The sequence below is a fragment of the Microtus pennsylvanicus genome, chromosome 2, assembly GCF_037038515.1.
Source record: "Microtus pennsylvanicus isolate mMicPen1 chromosome 2, mMicPen1.hap1, whole genome shotgun sequence".
Lineage (NCBI taxonomy): Eukaryota > Metazoa > Chordata > Mammalia > Rodentia > Cricetidae > Microtus > Microtus pennsylvanicus.
The window spans coordinates 83,901,840-83,916,782 of NC_134580.1; the positions used below are offsets into that span (position 1 = coordinate 83,901,840).

A 14,943-nucleotide genomic window follows, 5' to 3' on the forward strand; every position below is an offset into this window, starting at 1 on the left:
CTACGAGTACCCCGGACGAGCCGCGTGCTGCCGGGGCAGGCTAGGGCTGTTGTGTGAATGGAGCGGCCGAGCATCCTGGCTCCTCCTCCTTTCCCCGCTGCCGGCCCCTCTTATTTGAGCTTTGGGAAGCTGGGGGCAGCCAGGCAGCTGGGGTAAGGAGTTCAAGGCAGCGCCCACACCCGGGGGGCTCTCCGCAACCGGATCGCCTGCCCGCTCCCCCTTTTCCTTTCCCGCCCTCCCTCCCACCCACTCATTCACCCACCCACCCAGAGCGAGGACGGCAGCCCTGGAACCCGGGCCCGCCGCCTCCTCGCCGCGATCCTGGACTTCGTCCTGTCGCAGGAGTCGGCTTCCACGTGTGTCCCGGAGCCGGCGTCTCAGCACACGCTCCTCCGCGAGCCCGGGTGTCTTCAGCAGCAGGAGCAACCGGGGAATCGAGGCCCCCGCAGCACCTGGGCCAAGTCCAGTGGCCAAAGCCCGCAGAATCGTAGGAGCGGAGGGCCGTCCGGGTCCGAACCGCAGCTGATGGGTTCCGACGTGCGGGACCTGAACGCGCTCCTGCCCGCGGTGTCCTCGCTGGGCAGCGGCGGCGGCTGCGGGCTCCCTGTGAGCGGCGCTGCTCAGTGGGCGCCGGTGCTGGACTTCGCGCCTCCGGGTGCTTCGGCTTACGGGTCGCTGGGCGGTCCCGCGCCTCCGCCAGCTCCGCCGCCACCTCCGCCGCCACCCCACTCCTTCATCAAACAGGAGCCCAGCTGGGGCGGCGCCGAGCCTCACGAGGAGCAATGCCTGAGCGCCTTCACTTTGCACTTCTCTGGCCAGTTCACCGGTACAGCCGGGGCCTGTCGCTACGGACCCTTCGGTCCTCCTCCGCCCAGCCAGGCGTCCTCCGGCCAGGCCAGGATGTTCCCAAATGCGCCCTACCTGCCCAGCTGCCTGGAGAGCCAGCCCACTATCCGCAACCAAGGTAAGGAGTCCGGACAGCCCACCCTGCACGCACTGCCGCCGCTTGGAGTCCTAGTCCTAGGCGGCTTCTCCTCTCCGCTGTTCCTTCCTGATCCCAACTGCCTTCCCAAGGAGTCAAAGTAATGGGTGCCTGGACAGGGGAGCGTGGTCTCTGTGAAGTGCTAACACACACACACACACACACACACACACACACACACACACACACACACAGCTGAACATGACTCCAGAGTCCGATAGTTCGCAGTACCCGGGAGGACATCTAGGGTCCCAGGGTTCCTGAAAGATTCCGGAATTCCACGGGAAGAGCTAAGAGGGGATTGGTTGTAGCGTGTGGATCTATATTGGGCAAATGTCTGGTTGCTTCACTAAATTATCACCAGGCACCGGCCCTTTTAGACGTCTAGGGCAGAAGGACTTAGAAGACACTGGAGTCAGATCAGCGCTTAGGTATCCCCTTGTGATGCCTCTGACAGGCCCAAATCCGAAGAACCTCCAGTTTTCTATATGCGCTGGCTCACTTTAGGCCCGCCAAAGGCAGAAAGGAGCTTTGGAATTAGGGTTTAACATTTGAGGGACCATGTCAGCATTGTAGGAATTTCTCCAGGCCAGGCAAGGTTATGGCCACGCAAGCGGTGGGAATGGAAGAAAGCCTGGCTGGTCCGACTCCAACCGATAAGGAACCAAATCCGTGGAGAGTCTAGGAGGTGGTGGCCTTCTTCCTTTTGTGCTCCTCGGATGCTCCTAATCTCTCTCTCTCTCTCTCTCTCTCTCTCTCTCTCTCTCTCTCTCTCTCTCTCTCTCTCTCTCTCACACACACACACACACACACACACACACACACACACACACACGAAGGTTAGGTTGGGGAAGGTTTGTAAGACTTGGGACACTGGAACAAGAGCAAGTGTATTGGCGATCTTGAGCCAATGTACAAGGGACCTTATTTGCAATACGTCCATTTTCTAACTTTCACAGGCTCACCCACACCTCTTCTTCGTTAGCACCCTGGAGGAGCCATGGTTGCTGAGCCACTATACTTTTCGTTTGTTCTCATTTGATTTCTTTTCTGTTGATAATCTAATTTGGTTTGATAAAATGTTTTGGAAAAACGTTTACTAACACAGAGGCGGATGCTTTTCTCGAACCAGCAATTCTGCTGTCCTTGGTCTGGGTGTTTCTGAAATGTGTGGGAAGGGGAAGGCAGGGCCGGTACTGCTTTCAGGAGGTGCGGGAGGGTTCTCTGGGCCTTCTGAACCCATCCTGCAGCACCTCAGCCACCCGAAACTCTAGCGAAACCGAAACCACTGAAGAATGGGAGCTCATGATTTCAAGGAGCTACCTGGAGCGGACTTAGGGGGTCCCTTCCTTCTAGATCTTTCACAAATGAAATTGATGTTTTGTACAAGTCAGTTGGAAGCACTTGGTGTCTTTGCGAGACTCTCAGATCCTCGCCATCACTTTCTAGAAGGCAGGTGTTACTGTTGGCACATCTCCAGGTCAGTTTGCTGACCGCCTAAGAGGAGAGCTGACATGGGTTAGGCCGAAAGTTACACGCCAAACACAAAGACTGATCGGGCTGTAAATACAGAACACACAGCCCACCCAAATCTCCTCGGAGTCAGAAACTGTGCCACTGTCAGGCATGTGTGAACATGCTTGCTTGGAGGGACTCACTGACCTATTCCTCTGGGGAGCAAACACTAATATGCCACCATCCTTTTTAGTCCTTGTATTGCTGATTTGAGTGCAGGGGTGGGGGCGTGCTTAGCATTCTGCACTGCAAGTCCATGGAAGCCCATAGTAGAAGGTGGGTGGGACTCAGAATTTAAAGCCCGAGGGCATTACCATTACTCTTGGGGGTGGGCGTCTAGATTCTTCTGGAGTAGACCCTTCTGGCTGCTACTGAAGAAAGGAATTAGGAGCTGAAGCCCAGGACCAGCAGGTGATGCCTCCCCACCATGCTCTGCTCTTCTCAAATCGACCAAGAAAAGGCTGCTGGTGGGGATGTCTTCAGGGAAGGGTCATAACCTGGAAGCAGGTTCCTGTCAGGAAACTCACCTTTTTCTCTTCTAGTTAAAGCAAGTGGGTTGTACAGGATCAGCCTATGGGCTCCCTTAGCTGCTGCTAGGAGCTGAAGTGGGGGAAACTCCCCCATTCCTGCCCCAACTCCTGTGGTCAACTACAGGACAACAACAGCAGACCCTTGAGGTCCGAGGTCCGAGGTCCGAGATTCTTTGAATATTCATTACTTTTACTTTTGGAGTTCCTATGAATCATTTCAACAATGTGGTATTTAGTTTGGGGTTTTGATTAGGAGGTGCCAGCTGCCCCGGGAAATGTGAGAATGACATCAGCGCGCTTTGCTCAGACTCAAGGGCTCCACTGCGGAGAAGAACTCATGCTGTCTCTATTTACCTGTGCACAAACCCCGGAGCCCAACTATGGCGCTCATTCATCCCTTCCTCAATTTCATAAGGACACCCCCCCCCATTTCTTATAAAGCCGTTGTCCTAATCGTCTAAACAATTGAGCAAACACCAAAACCTTACTTGGTGTAGATTGACTATAGACAGCTAATGGCTACAGACACCTTTACAAGAAGTGCATAGCCTGGGAGCAAAGGAAGAAGCCTTTTAGAACTTTACGACGAAATCCAGGCACTAGGAGATTAGACTCAAGAGGCCTCTTAGGTCTTGGCAGAGCTAGGACTTGAACCCACATTTTTTTCTCTCCTGTTTTCTCCCAGAAATTTTGGCTCGTGGTTGAAATGGATTTTCTCTGCCCAGTTGAATAGGCCCTGACAGATTATGAGCGTGAGATGGTTGGAAAGTCTGTCAGGACCGAGGATTGAGGACAAGGATTTTCCTAGTCTGGACCCAATGGGGGCTTGTCAGTCAGTTTCTGACCCCTACCCCGCCCCCAGGCCCGCTAGTGCTCACTTCAGGGTGAACCTAGGCCCAGGGGATCACTGCCCTTCCGAAGCTCATCGGACCAGCTGCGATGGGGCCAAAAGCGCCCCCCTCCGGTCACATCAAAGACAGTAGCTGGGTGGGAGTGAGGACTCCATCCGTGGCAGCTTCGTTTTCCCGAACACCTTCTAGGCTTATCCCACTGTAGAATCTCCCCCTGAGCTTCTCAGGGCCAGGCTGTTCCGGGCTCCTCCGCAGTAGAGGCAGGGGAGGAGAGCTCAGGGCGCTACTCTCCTTCCCGCGATGTCAAGGTTGCTTTCCCCTCCCTGGTCCAGACCAAACGTGGGAAAGTGGATACCTTGGCTTCGAGGGCCTCTCCCTCCAAGGCTTGGACAAGAACCCTTTGAATACTCTTGATACTTCTCAGAGTCAGCAGTCTCTCCCCCGGCCCCCACTCCCGCCCTCTTCGAGCTGGGCTCAGCTCAGTCCGGGTACAGAGGGTTCCTAATCAGACACGGTTCCGATAAGCTTCTAATTAAAAGAGCTCTCCCTCCGACTGTCTCACCGCTTTCACCGCTGCCCCTCCCAGGAGCCCCGGGGGAGGGGCTCAAGGTTGCTGCGGCCGAGGTCTGCGGGTCTCACCTACGGCTAGGCGGGTAGGGAGCCTTGCCGACGCCCGCAGTCTCAAGTCGGAGTTCGGGAGCCTGAGCCGAGATCCCCAGCGTGGGAGCTGCAGCCTGGCCCCAGCTGCTCTCGCTAGCGGTTGAGCCTCGGGTCTCAGATTGTGCGTGACTTAGGTCTTTGGCTGCTCCGATCAGAAATGGAGAAGGGTTCGTTTAGAGAACTTTCTTTATTGTTACCTCCTCCCTCGCCCTTTTTTGTTTTGTTTTGTTTTTGTTTAAGTCCTTTTTTCACAGACTCCTCATTTCTCTAGGAAAACTCGGGTGGGTGCCTAGACCTGTATTTCGTTTGCAAGCTTTAGGCCTCAAGCGGGGCCAGGCCTTTTCTTTCGAAAGGAAGTCTCTGGAAGGCCAAATGTACTTATTGATCCCCACGCCCAAGAGCTATTAGGGTTGGGGATTATCTTTCTCCACTTCACAGGAAGAAAAATGAGGCATTCTGGGCTCACCCAGGTTGAGAAGCAGGCTGATTCCTCATTTGCTAACCAGAACTCTGGGGCACTCAAGACTTCCTTCCCAGGCCGTGTAACTAGCAATTCCCATGGTGCCTCATTCCCTTCACTGTGAAACACCTCAACCTGGACCGTGTTTATTTACTGCTCTGGAGTGATCCCGATAGAAGCTCGGGTTTTCCTTTGGGTAGTGTGTCCTTTTTGTATTTTGAAGTTGGAGGTAACCGGCATCTTGTCTCTGTACTGAGTGAATTATCTCTGCGACCTCTTATAGAAGAGCCTTGGTCAACCGTGCAAGAGTGGTAACTTGGTTTTACCTTAATCCTAAGAGCTTTCGGGGTTTTAGAGACTGCGCAGTAGGGAGCCAGTTTCAGTCTGTTCTGCCAGTCCGGGCTCCCTCTACCAAGCTTCACCACAGGAGGGGGAGGCCCCAGCCACATAGAGTCCCTGGGAGGATTCTTAGGATGCCTCCTCTTGCACTAACTTGAGCTTTGACAAACACAGGTGGAATATGTGTTTATTATAGAAATCTAGTAACAATATCACACAAGATTAAGATTTCCAAAACTCCATACGTATTGCTTTTCATCCCTTTGAGTGATAGGAAAGAGCACTGGCCTCTGTTTCTCAGAAGGGAAACTGAGGCAAGCAACTGAGCTACTGCTACCCAAGGACAGGTAAGGGGAGTTAAAAGAAGTCGGTTCTCCAGTCTGGTCTGTGGGGCAAGAAGTTTAGTCTGTACTGCAGTGGGGCCCCAGGTGGGCGTGGGAGTGGGGGTGGGAGAACTGGAGAGATCCTTTCTTTCCACTGCTACAAGCTTTTCTAAAGGCTTTGGGTGTCTCGGTGTCAGGCTGTGTTTCCCGGAGAGGTAACGTGCCCTGGTAATTACTCTCCGCGTTTAAAGCGCAGACCGTTGAACTGCCTCCGAGTAATTAATGAAAGTTGGTGCTGGGGTTCTGATTTACAGCCCTGAGTCAAAGCGGGGTCAGCGCAGGAAACTCAGTCCTCTGAGCCGAGTTGCCCCTGCGCGAGCGACGCGGCGGCGTTGTTTGTTTTTCAGAAAGACAACTTCTCCGCCAGGCGGGCGACGGTTTTTGCACCTAACTTGCTGGAGGCTCTATTCATTGCTGGATAGAGCCTAATTGAGGCACAGAAGAATTGGGAAGCTTGGGATTTTAGTTGGGAAAAGGGGTCGGATAAGGTTACACCACTGAGTTTGGTCCCTGCTTCAAGCCTGAAGTCCTAGACGGAGGGGTGGGAACCATTTTCTGCGAATTCTGGAATCAGGTACCCGCTGCCAAAGTCGCACCAATGCTCCTGCCTTTTCAGGAGCCTGACTGTCCCTGTGTTTCTTTCTTTCGGTTCTCAGGATACAGCACAGTCACTTTCGACGGGGCGCCCAGCTATGGCCACACGCCCTCGCACCACGCCGCGCAGTTTCCCAACCATTCCTTCAAACACGAGGACCCCATGAGCCAGCAGGGCTCTCTGGGTAAGTGGATGGGAAAGATGCGGGTCTTTACCCGCTGCCTTCATTCTTTCACCCCTTCCTACCGGATTCCTAAGCCTTAGCAAACTGGGGAAGGGAATAGAGGATAGCTAAAGGGATCCTAGAAATAATAGCTGGCTTTACTCTATTTAAAAGATGGAAGCTCCTTCCATTCCAAGTAAGTTACGGGAAAGTGGCACTCAAGGCAACCAATGCCAGACAGTGACTGCAACACAACCTAAAGTGAGGAATTTTTCGTCCCCTCATTTGAGAGCCGCCTCCCCCGCTGTCCCAGGGCTGGCTCCAGGCCCCTCGTTGTCCGAAGTTCAGCACGCTCTCCCCCCCCCTCCGCCCCCCACCCCGGCACTATAACTCCTGCCGGTGCCTCACGCTCTCCGCTCTCGAGTCCCGCTCACTGCTGTCCTTGGCTCTCTGGCAGGCGAGCAGCAATATTCGGTGCCGCCCCCGGTGTATGGCTGCCACACCCCTTCGGACAGCTGCACAGGCAGCCAGGCCCTGCTGTTGAGGACGCCCTACAGCAGGTAAGAAGGTGCCGAGCACCACGATTATGTCTTGTGGTGACCCTGGAGATCCAGTGAGCGGGCAGTGAGGAAATGCTAGACCCTGACCATCGCTGACTGCGGGAGGGTCTTGGAGGCGAAGAAGGCCTGTACCGGAACCAGACACTCAAAGCAGGTGCTTTGGATATAAATTTGCTTTACACATAAATGAAGACCTTCATGTTTGGAGATAAAAAAGGAAGCTGCGGCCTTCTCGGGTTATTTCTTTTCTTTGATTCTTCGAGACAGAATTGTTCCCTGCATCCCTGGCTGTCCTGGTATTCTCTCTGTAGACCAGGCTGGTTTCGAACTCAGGGATCCGCCCGTCCCTCTCTCCAGAGTTCTGAGATTTAAAGGCTTGGGTCACCATGCCCGGTAACGATTTATTTCTTAATAGTCTTTTCTGGGAGCACTTTAGCTTCTCCAGGACCAAAAATTGGAGACCAAGTTCTTTCCCACTGCATCCTTTTGTTTAAAGCCTTCCTTGCCAACTGGCCACAGGGGCCAGTGGGCCTAATGTGGGCCGCATCCTTCCTCTAACCCTTCCCCTCTAGTGTTTTGGCCTGTGCCAGGGTTCTGTGGACGTAGTTTGGGGCAGCCTTGTGTGAGCTCTAGGGCGAGACCCTTTGAGAAGGTGGTCAGGGAGTCATGTGCACACACACACACACACACACACACACACACACACACACACACACACTTTTTCCCTCAACAAAGCTCTGCTTCCTCCCCCTTCTCTGGTCTCTAAGTTCCACTCTCCACCGTTTCTCCCCCAAATTTATTCTTCAACTTTGGGTGAACTTGGCCGGCATCCCGCGTCTCAGATAGGGTTGCTTAGTAACTGCGAAGCACACACACCGGTCCGCTAGAAGGTGGCTTTGCGCCGGTCTTGACTGCAGAGGATTGGGTGCGCATTACCTCACCGCTCCATCCTCCCCCCACCCCTCGTACTGCAGGGATCCTGACACCGACTGCCCCAAACCCTTCCCCATCCTCCCGCCACTCGGCTCCGGGAGGCTGACGTCAAGGGAAGGAGGCAGTGAGGTAATGAAGGAAGGAAAAGCTTCTGTCTTGGGAGATTGGGTGGGGGAATGGACACGCCTGGGGACCTCCAGTCCCTCAGGTGGAGGAGGGGCTCGTCCTTGCTCTAGACCCCAGAGCCTGCAGTGCGGAGGAGCATCCTAGGGTCTCAGGTGCATTACGAAATTAAGTCTGGGGCTGGTCTGAATCTCCCATCCGGGTACCGAGGCACAACACCTGGGCCCTTCTTCTTTTGCCCGCTGGAGTGCTCAGATTTTAAAAACTTTTTTATTTGGTGTGAAAATCCCATCATTTCTAAACGGATCTTGGATTCCACATCATCTTCTTCAGGCAAGAGGGAGAGAAGTGTGTGCCCAAGGTGTAGAGAGGAACACAATGCCTTTTCTCTCTCCCTAGCTAGAAAGGGGTCCTGAACTGGTCAGTCTGCTATGCGGAGGCCACAGTCCCAGTGCGACCAAATCACCAGTACTCAAGATTTGCTTGTACTCCCTGCTGGAAGGCTCTTCCATTATGGGGAGTGGTGGCAACAAGCCACAGACATCCTTCCTGTCTAATGCTAGAGTGTCATCGCTGTTGTTCCTGGACCGGTTCCCGGCTGAGTGAAGACCTTGGTCCCCTCCCTCAGCCAGGAAAAAGGGCTTGGTGTAGGGGTCGGAGTAGGCATTGTTGAGATGAGGCCTGTACCTACTTGGGGGCTGGAGGCTGGCAAGATGTAGCGTTCCGCCCCCCCCCTCTTTCCCCAGACGCGTCCTTCATTCCTCTTTCTGCCAAACCTCAGTTCATACTGGGGAACTCTAGGAAGAGGGTATGTCAGAAAGTGATCACAGTCTATGATTTAGTATCATTTTTCTAAACGAAGTTTGCATTTTTGTTATTGATTTTTGACTTGGGGGATGAATCTGTGGTTACTATCAAGAAGGGAAAAGTCATTCTGATTGTTACAGTTTTTGTTGCTGGGGCCTCTTGCATGCCAAGCGTCTACTCTACCACTGAACTATATCACCCTACTCCAAGATCATATTTTATATACAAAACATATTTTCTAACCCAGCTTCTGACTGGCCATTGCTAAAAGTAATTTTTGTCAGATTTACCTTGCATAAATATTTGCTTGTTCCTTTATTCCTTCTGTGGCGCTCTAAGACATTCTATGACATTTCTATCGAGTTTTGACACCGATCTCATAAAACACTATTTTCTTCTAGTACAGAAATGTGCTAAGTAGGAGCATAGCAAAAACAATTGCGACCCTTGTAGGAAAAGCGCTTCCTCCCTTGAGGCAGCCATGTGAGTCTTCAGAGCTCCTAGCACCTTAGATTCACAGTGCTGATAATCTCTTTTCCAAAATCACAACCTTTTCCCACAGGAGTGACTAGTAGGCAAGCATTCAGAGCTGGCACACTTCTATTTCTGAAAACACTTGGAGGGTGTTTAAACACTTGTGTGAATATAACATCTGGATGGTGTTTAAACACTTGCATTTAAGTAGCACAGAAAATGGGAGCAAACTTTAATTGCTAAATGGTTTAACTTCTGAATTTTAGTTTATAGTGTGCTGGGGCTGCTTACTGTTCCCTGGCTTGGTTGGTACCTTTTCCCTGGTAAGATTCAGAACTGGGAAAGAAAGGGTTGCTTCTGTTTCGTCTGCCTTGTTGCATTTGGTACCCTGAGGCAGTCTGCTAGCTCTTATACACACCTTCTCCACCACAACCCTGCCTCTCATATAAACTTTTGTGTCCCCAGGCTTGGGATCTAGTTTCCTTTTCTTGTTTGAGATAAAAGAAATTGTACAGCTGTAGCATTAAATCAGCTGAGTGCTGATGTGAGTCTGCTTTGAAAAAGCCTCGAAATGTGAGCTCTTTGTCCCCGGTGCCGTTCCCTTCTCTCTCCAATAGCATCTTCAGCTCACCCATTAATCTTACTGCTTGTGAAGTAGATACTATAATTTCCACTTTACTGCCGAGGAGATAGTTTAGAGGCTTGAGACATCTTGATGAGGATCACACAGTAAGTGAGATTCCAAAGCCCATTGGTACTCTGAAAGTGAGTGCTTCTGGACCACTTGCCCCTTTCTATGCCAGGATCTTTTATTGATAGACAGTAAGTGCAAACGCTTGCATAGACCTATTTCGTGTCAAGTGTCACTGTAAAGCACCTCATGGGTATTGACTTCTTCAATCCACACCCCTGGTCTTTGAGGTGGGCACTGGGTTATCGCCTCCATTTTACAAAGGAAGAAACTGAGACTCTGAGAAGTGATAACTTTTTTTTCCCAGTCGGACATAGTAAGAGACATAATTTGAGTTTGAATTTAGGTAGTGCGGATATAATCCATTCTTCTTCTCTCTGCATCCTGCTCCCTCTCACATGGCTAAGTGTCACTCTCTGAAGATGGCATGTGCCATCTATCTCCCATAGTGATGGAAGCCCCTCTTACTCACAGCCACCATAAAAAGTATCACGGGCAGTGTTTTCCCTGGTGGGTGTTGTTAAAAGCAGCCTTCTCCAGACTCCTTCAGCGTCATTGGGCATATAACACACACACACACACACACACACACACACACACACACACACACCATATAGATGAAACTCAGTACAGCACAAGCCTCCTAGAGACTGCAAGAGCATACATAAATCTCTCTTCTCATCTGTGCTGCTCCAGGAGGATTGCTTCTGGTACCCCACTGGTTTGTGCTTGCCCAGAAGCAAGGTTTCAGGGAAGAGTGTATTACCTGATCTCCCAGTGTGAGGAGTAATGAAGTCCAACCCCATGGAGCAGAAGCCACTGCAATTTCTACACAGACAAGGCAGCTATCCGGGCACTCTTCCCAAGCCTGGGTGTTTGGCGCTCGGGTTTGCTACCTCCTCAGAGTCACTCCCTGCTGTGTATGGGGCGGGGCGAGCCTCACAGCAACTTTGAAAAGTGGCACTGTGTTTGACACACATTCCTGTTTGTACTGATTTTTTTTCATATTCTAGTTTTTTTAATTCATCCTTTTGCTTTTTCTATTAGCCTTATATGCCTTCCTTTTAAACACTGTTTTCTGTATACGGTATTTTGTCTGCATGTATTTCTCTGCACCAATTACATCAGTGATCAAAAGAGAGTGTTAGATACCCTGGGACTAGAATTATAGGTGGTTGTGAGCCTCCATGTGGGTGCTAGGACTTGAACTCTGGTCTTCTGGAAGAGCAGTCAGTGTTCTTAACTGCTGAGCCATCTCTCCAGCCTGTAGCTCTACTTGGATTTCTTTATCCATGCTATAGGCTTAAGTGAGATGATTTCCTTTTGTCCTAGGTTTGCTCTTTAGCAGGTAGCACTCCAGTCCTAAAAAACTTATGCTTCCGATATTTTAATAAAATGTTGATTATTCCCAAATACTGATGTGGCCCGTAGAGACCACGACCCATTAATTTCACAGACGATCAACCACCTTAGTCATCATAGAGTTCCTGTGGAATTTTGGAAACTGTGGGTCAAGGGATGTCTATAACTTGCCACCTGGATTTGGCTTCAGTTAAGACATAAATCAGGTGACAGCTGTACTCAAAATAAAATTACCCTTAATTTTGCCCGTCTTCACTTGTGAGACCATGGACATCATACAGTATATTTTAATATTCGTTTCCCACAGAAGCTAAAGTGGAAGGTCTGAAGTGGTTTCCAGGGTGGTGGGCCACGTTATCAGAGCCACGGGCTTGAATTGAACCCGTCTCCAGGGAGGGGGGGAAATCTAGTTCCAAATATTCCTGTAACCTGTGTGCCGAGCAAGTGTTTATTATTAGAAATTGAATCCCTAGCGGGTTTTCCTTCGGATAACTGGTGAGCTTGAGAGCAAATACAATACCAAGAGAGCGAGCACGAAATAATTATTCACTGGAGCCTGCTGGGCAGAAAGTTCAGGGCAGTCAGCCTCCATGGCGCCTTTGTGGAGGGAGGAGCCATGCTGGAGAAAGGCTCTGTGGAAGGCTGCTTGTAGCCTTTCCATAGGCACCTTGCTTAGGGGGTAGAGGCAAGGCCACAGAGACCTCTCCCTTGGTACAGGACTGGGTCCTTCTATCAGGGGCTAGCATGCTGGGTATCTCCATTTTTCAAAACCTGTTTGTCTGTCTTTTAATCCTATGGGGAAGCTTTACCTGTCCTGAGATTCTCTTTTTCCAGCCCCAGCCACAGAGGCCAGAGGAACTGTGATCTCAGACAGGGCAGTTAGAGGATTCCGTCAGGACCCTCTCTTCCTTCTTCTGTTGAATAGTAAACACACTTAAAGATGACAACGTGCTTGAGTTCACTGCATTTGACGAGTGGAGGAGTTCTGGTCCAGATAATAGCGGAGGTTTTTTTTTTTTCTTCCCTTCCTTTCTTTTGTGTAGAGGTCAAGAACACAGTAATTCTGTAATCCAGGCCAAAATAAACTATACGATCTACTACTGATTTCCTTTCAAGTTCCCCCTTTTGCTAGGACTGACTTCCTTTTATTTTACTCCAACACGCATCAATCCCAACTATAGAAGTTTCTTTCCTTTCTCCCTTGCTTCTGACTTCAAACATTTTTTTTTAACATAGGAAACAAGTGACTTAAAAAAAAGCTACTTAAAAAAATATAAAGGCTATCATGACATTGGGACTATATTTTGGCAGCCTGTAGTCAAAGGTCCACTTCCGACCAGGCAGAGCTGGACGGTTGGAGCTGAAATGTCTACGTGACCACTGGGGCTGCCTTGAGCCAAACCACATGCTTATCTGATTCCTTCTGGGGATGAGGTGGTAGACACTGACCATGGCCCTTTAATAAGTAACCGCTCCATCTGCCAGAGCTCAGTAGTCCCCGAAGGATGCTGCCTCTTTCCCCAGGCTTCCATGATGAGAGCTGGGTATTGACCGATTGCCCGGAGATCAGAATTTGACTATGGTGGGAGCCAGTATTTTTAGCTTGAGTTGACATTCTGCTCTCTGCAGCAGCAGTTACTGTCATTGCCTCCACTGGCTCTAGGGGAAAAGCGGGGCCATGCCACCAACCCCCTGAGTCACTGTGGAGCCCAAGACAGCAGAAGGCAGGGTGCGGTTAAGGAAGCCTACTAATAGCTTGGAGGCTTTCTGCAAACCCTTCCCCCTATTCCATCTCCCCACCCACTTCTGAAGCTTCATGGCTGAAATATTGGAACACAAAGTGTGGGGAGGTCAGTCACTGGGCAGGGAGAATGCACTATCCTTGGCGGGGAGCAGAGGATACAACAGGCATCTTGCATCCCTGCAGCTCCATGAGCTGCTGGTCCTGTCTTCCTTTGGATAAACAACTCTTTTGTTCTTTCTCCTCCAGATTCTTCTCTGTACTGTTATATAAACGATAGCCTAGACATAGGTTCAGATGTTGAATCATGCCCAGGAGCCTCTAAAGGAGCTGGGAGGAAGGTCATCAGGCATCCTAGCAGCAGGGACCTCTCCGAGTGCCGGTCCTTGTCTGAAAATGGGGATAACTTCCTGAAGTTGTTGGGACTGATACCGAGAATGTGCAAACGTGCCAGATAAAATCTGATGGGTTAGAAAACTGGATAGTCTCCGTACCATCTTCAGAAAGTCATTAGGAACATCAGTCTCTTTGAGTCTTACAATATCCCTATAAAATGAGACTAAGATGAATTTTCTCATTTGACAGGTATGAAATCTAAGGTACAGAATGTTGAATGGCAGTCTCCTCAGATTTTCCCACAGACTCAAAACATAATTCCATCCATTCCTGAGGGCCTTCATACAGGAAGATTGCAAAGGGAAAATATCTTTTTAAAATTAGTAGTATTATGTAAGATTTTTATTCTGACTATTATTGTGGGAGTGTGATGATTATGTAAATAACAGTGAACTAGCCTCAGATGCCAAATGCTTCCAAAGGAGCAGAACATACCAGGTGCCACTCCTAAGTACCACTGTCAGCTAGAAACGTAGTAGGGGTCACGGGGGTATTTGAAATACGCTAGGAACCACGTGAAAATAAGAAAAAAAGAAGCTTGCTACCGAAAACGTTGTACTTGACCCAGTAGAGCCCAAACTTTACCTCAGTGAAGATCTATTTCTGGTGTTTAAGAATCACACATGGCTAGTGGTTGCCATATTGGACAATGCAGTACAGTTTTGTTTTTTTTTAAATTAAATATCCCATAGGAAGACACACATGTATGTCCTATATCTGAGAAAATTCTTTTTGGGGCCCAAAAAATGAATTTAAAAATATTTGTCTTTGAGATCCTTTTGTACCAAGGCAATCAGGAATCAATAGGACAGTGCAATAAGTCTTAGAAAAATCTCTAAATATAAATTTAGAAATCTGGGATTCATTCATTCATCCTTGTGCATCAACTTTTTCATTCACCTTATTTTCCGTCTTTCTTGAAAATTACAATAGTCAGGCATCATGGCGCACGCCTTTAATCCCATCACTTGGGAGACAGAGGCAGGTGGATGTCTGTGAGGTCGAGGCCAGCCTGGTTTACAAAGTGAATTCCAGGACAATAGGACTGTAACATAGAGAAACCTTGTCTCAAAAAACCATAATAATAATGTTAATAATAATAATAATAATAATAAATGATACTATCTCGAGTCTTCCATAAGAATCAAGTCATTCCAGAAAGACCCCACATCCCAATGGGGCCGGGGAAAGTTGTCAACTGAAGCTGAGTGATTTTAGTTGGCGAGCAATTTTTTAAAAATCAGTGACAAAAATATAGAGCTACCTGGGGAATACAATGCCCCTTGGCTGAGATTAATGGCAAGATTAATAAATGGATTGCTTGATGAAAAGGCACAGGAGAACAAAAACCAGCGGAGAGATTGTGGAGGAGGCCACT

The 14,943-nt window shown here is 49.8% G+C and overlaps 1 protein-coding gene across 4 annotated transcripts in view; it reads left to right on the forward strand.

Annotated features, from left to right (window-relative positions):
- The first annotated feature begins 45 nt into the window (after positions 1 to 45).
- Wt1 (WT1 transcription factor) overlaps positions 46 to 14,943 on the forward strand; it is a 44,771-nt gene continuing 29,873 nt past the window's right edge. For 3 of the 4 annotated variants that reach the window (XM_075961633.1, XM_075961634.1, XM_075961635.1), the window contains exons 1-3: positions 160 to 964; positions 6,377 to 6,499; positions 6,936 to 7,038. In XM_075961633.1, the coding sequence (XP_075817748.1) occupies positions 526 to 964; positions 6,377 to 6,499; positions 6,936 to 7,038 (665 nt within the window). In that variant the 5' untranslated portion in view covers positions 160 to 525. Of the gene's footprint in view, positions 965 to 6,376; positions 6,500 to 6,935; positions 7,039 to 14,943 lie in introns of all 4 variants that reach the window. The other variant, XM_075961632.1, reaches the window with a different exon arrangement.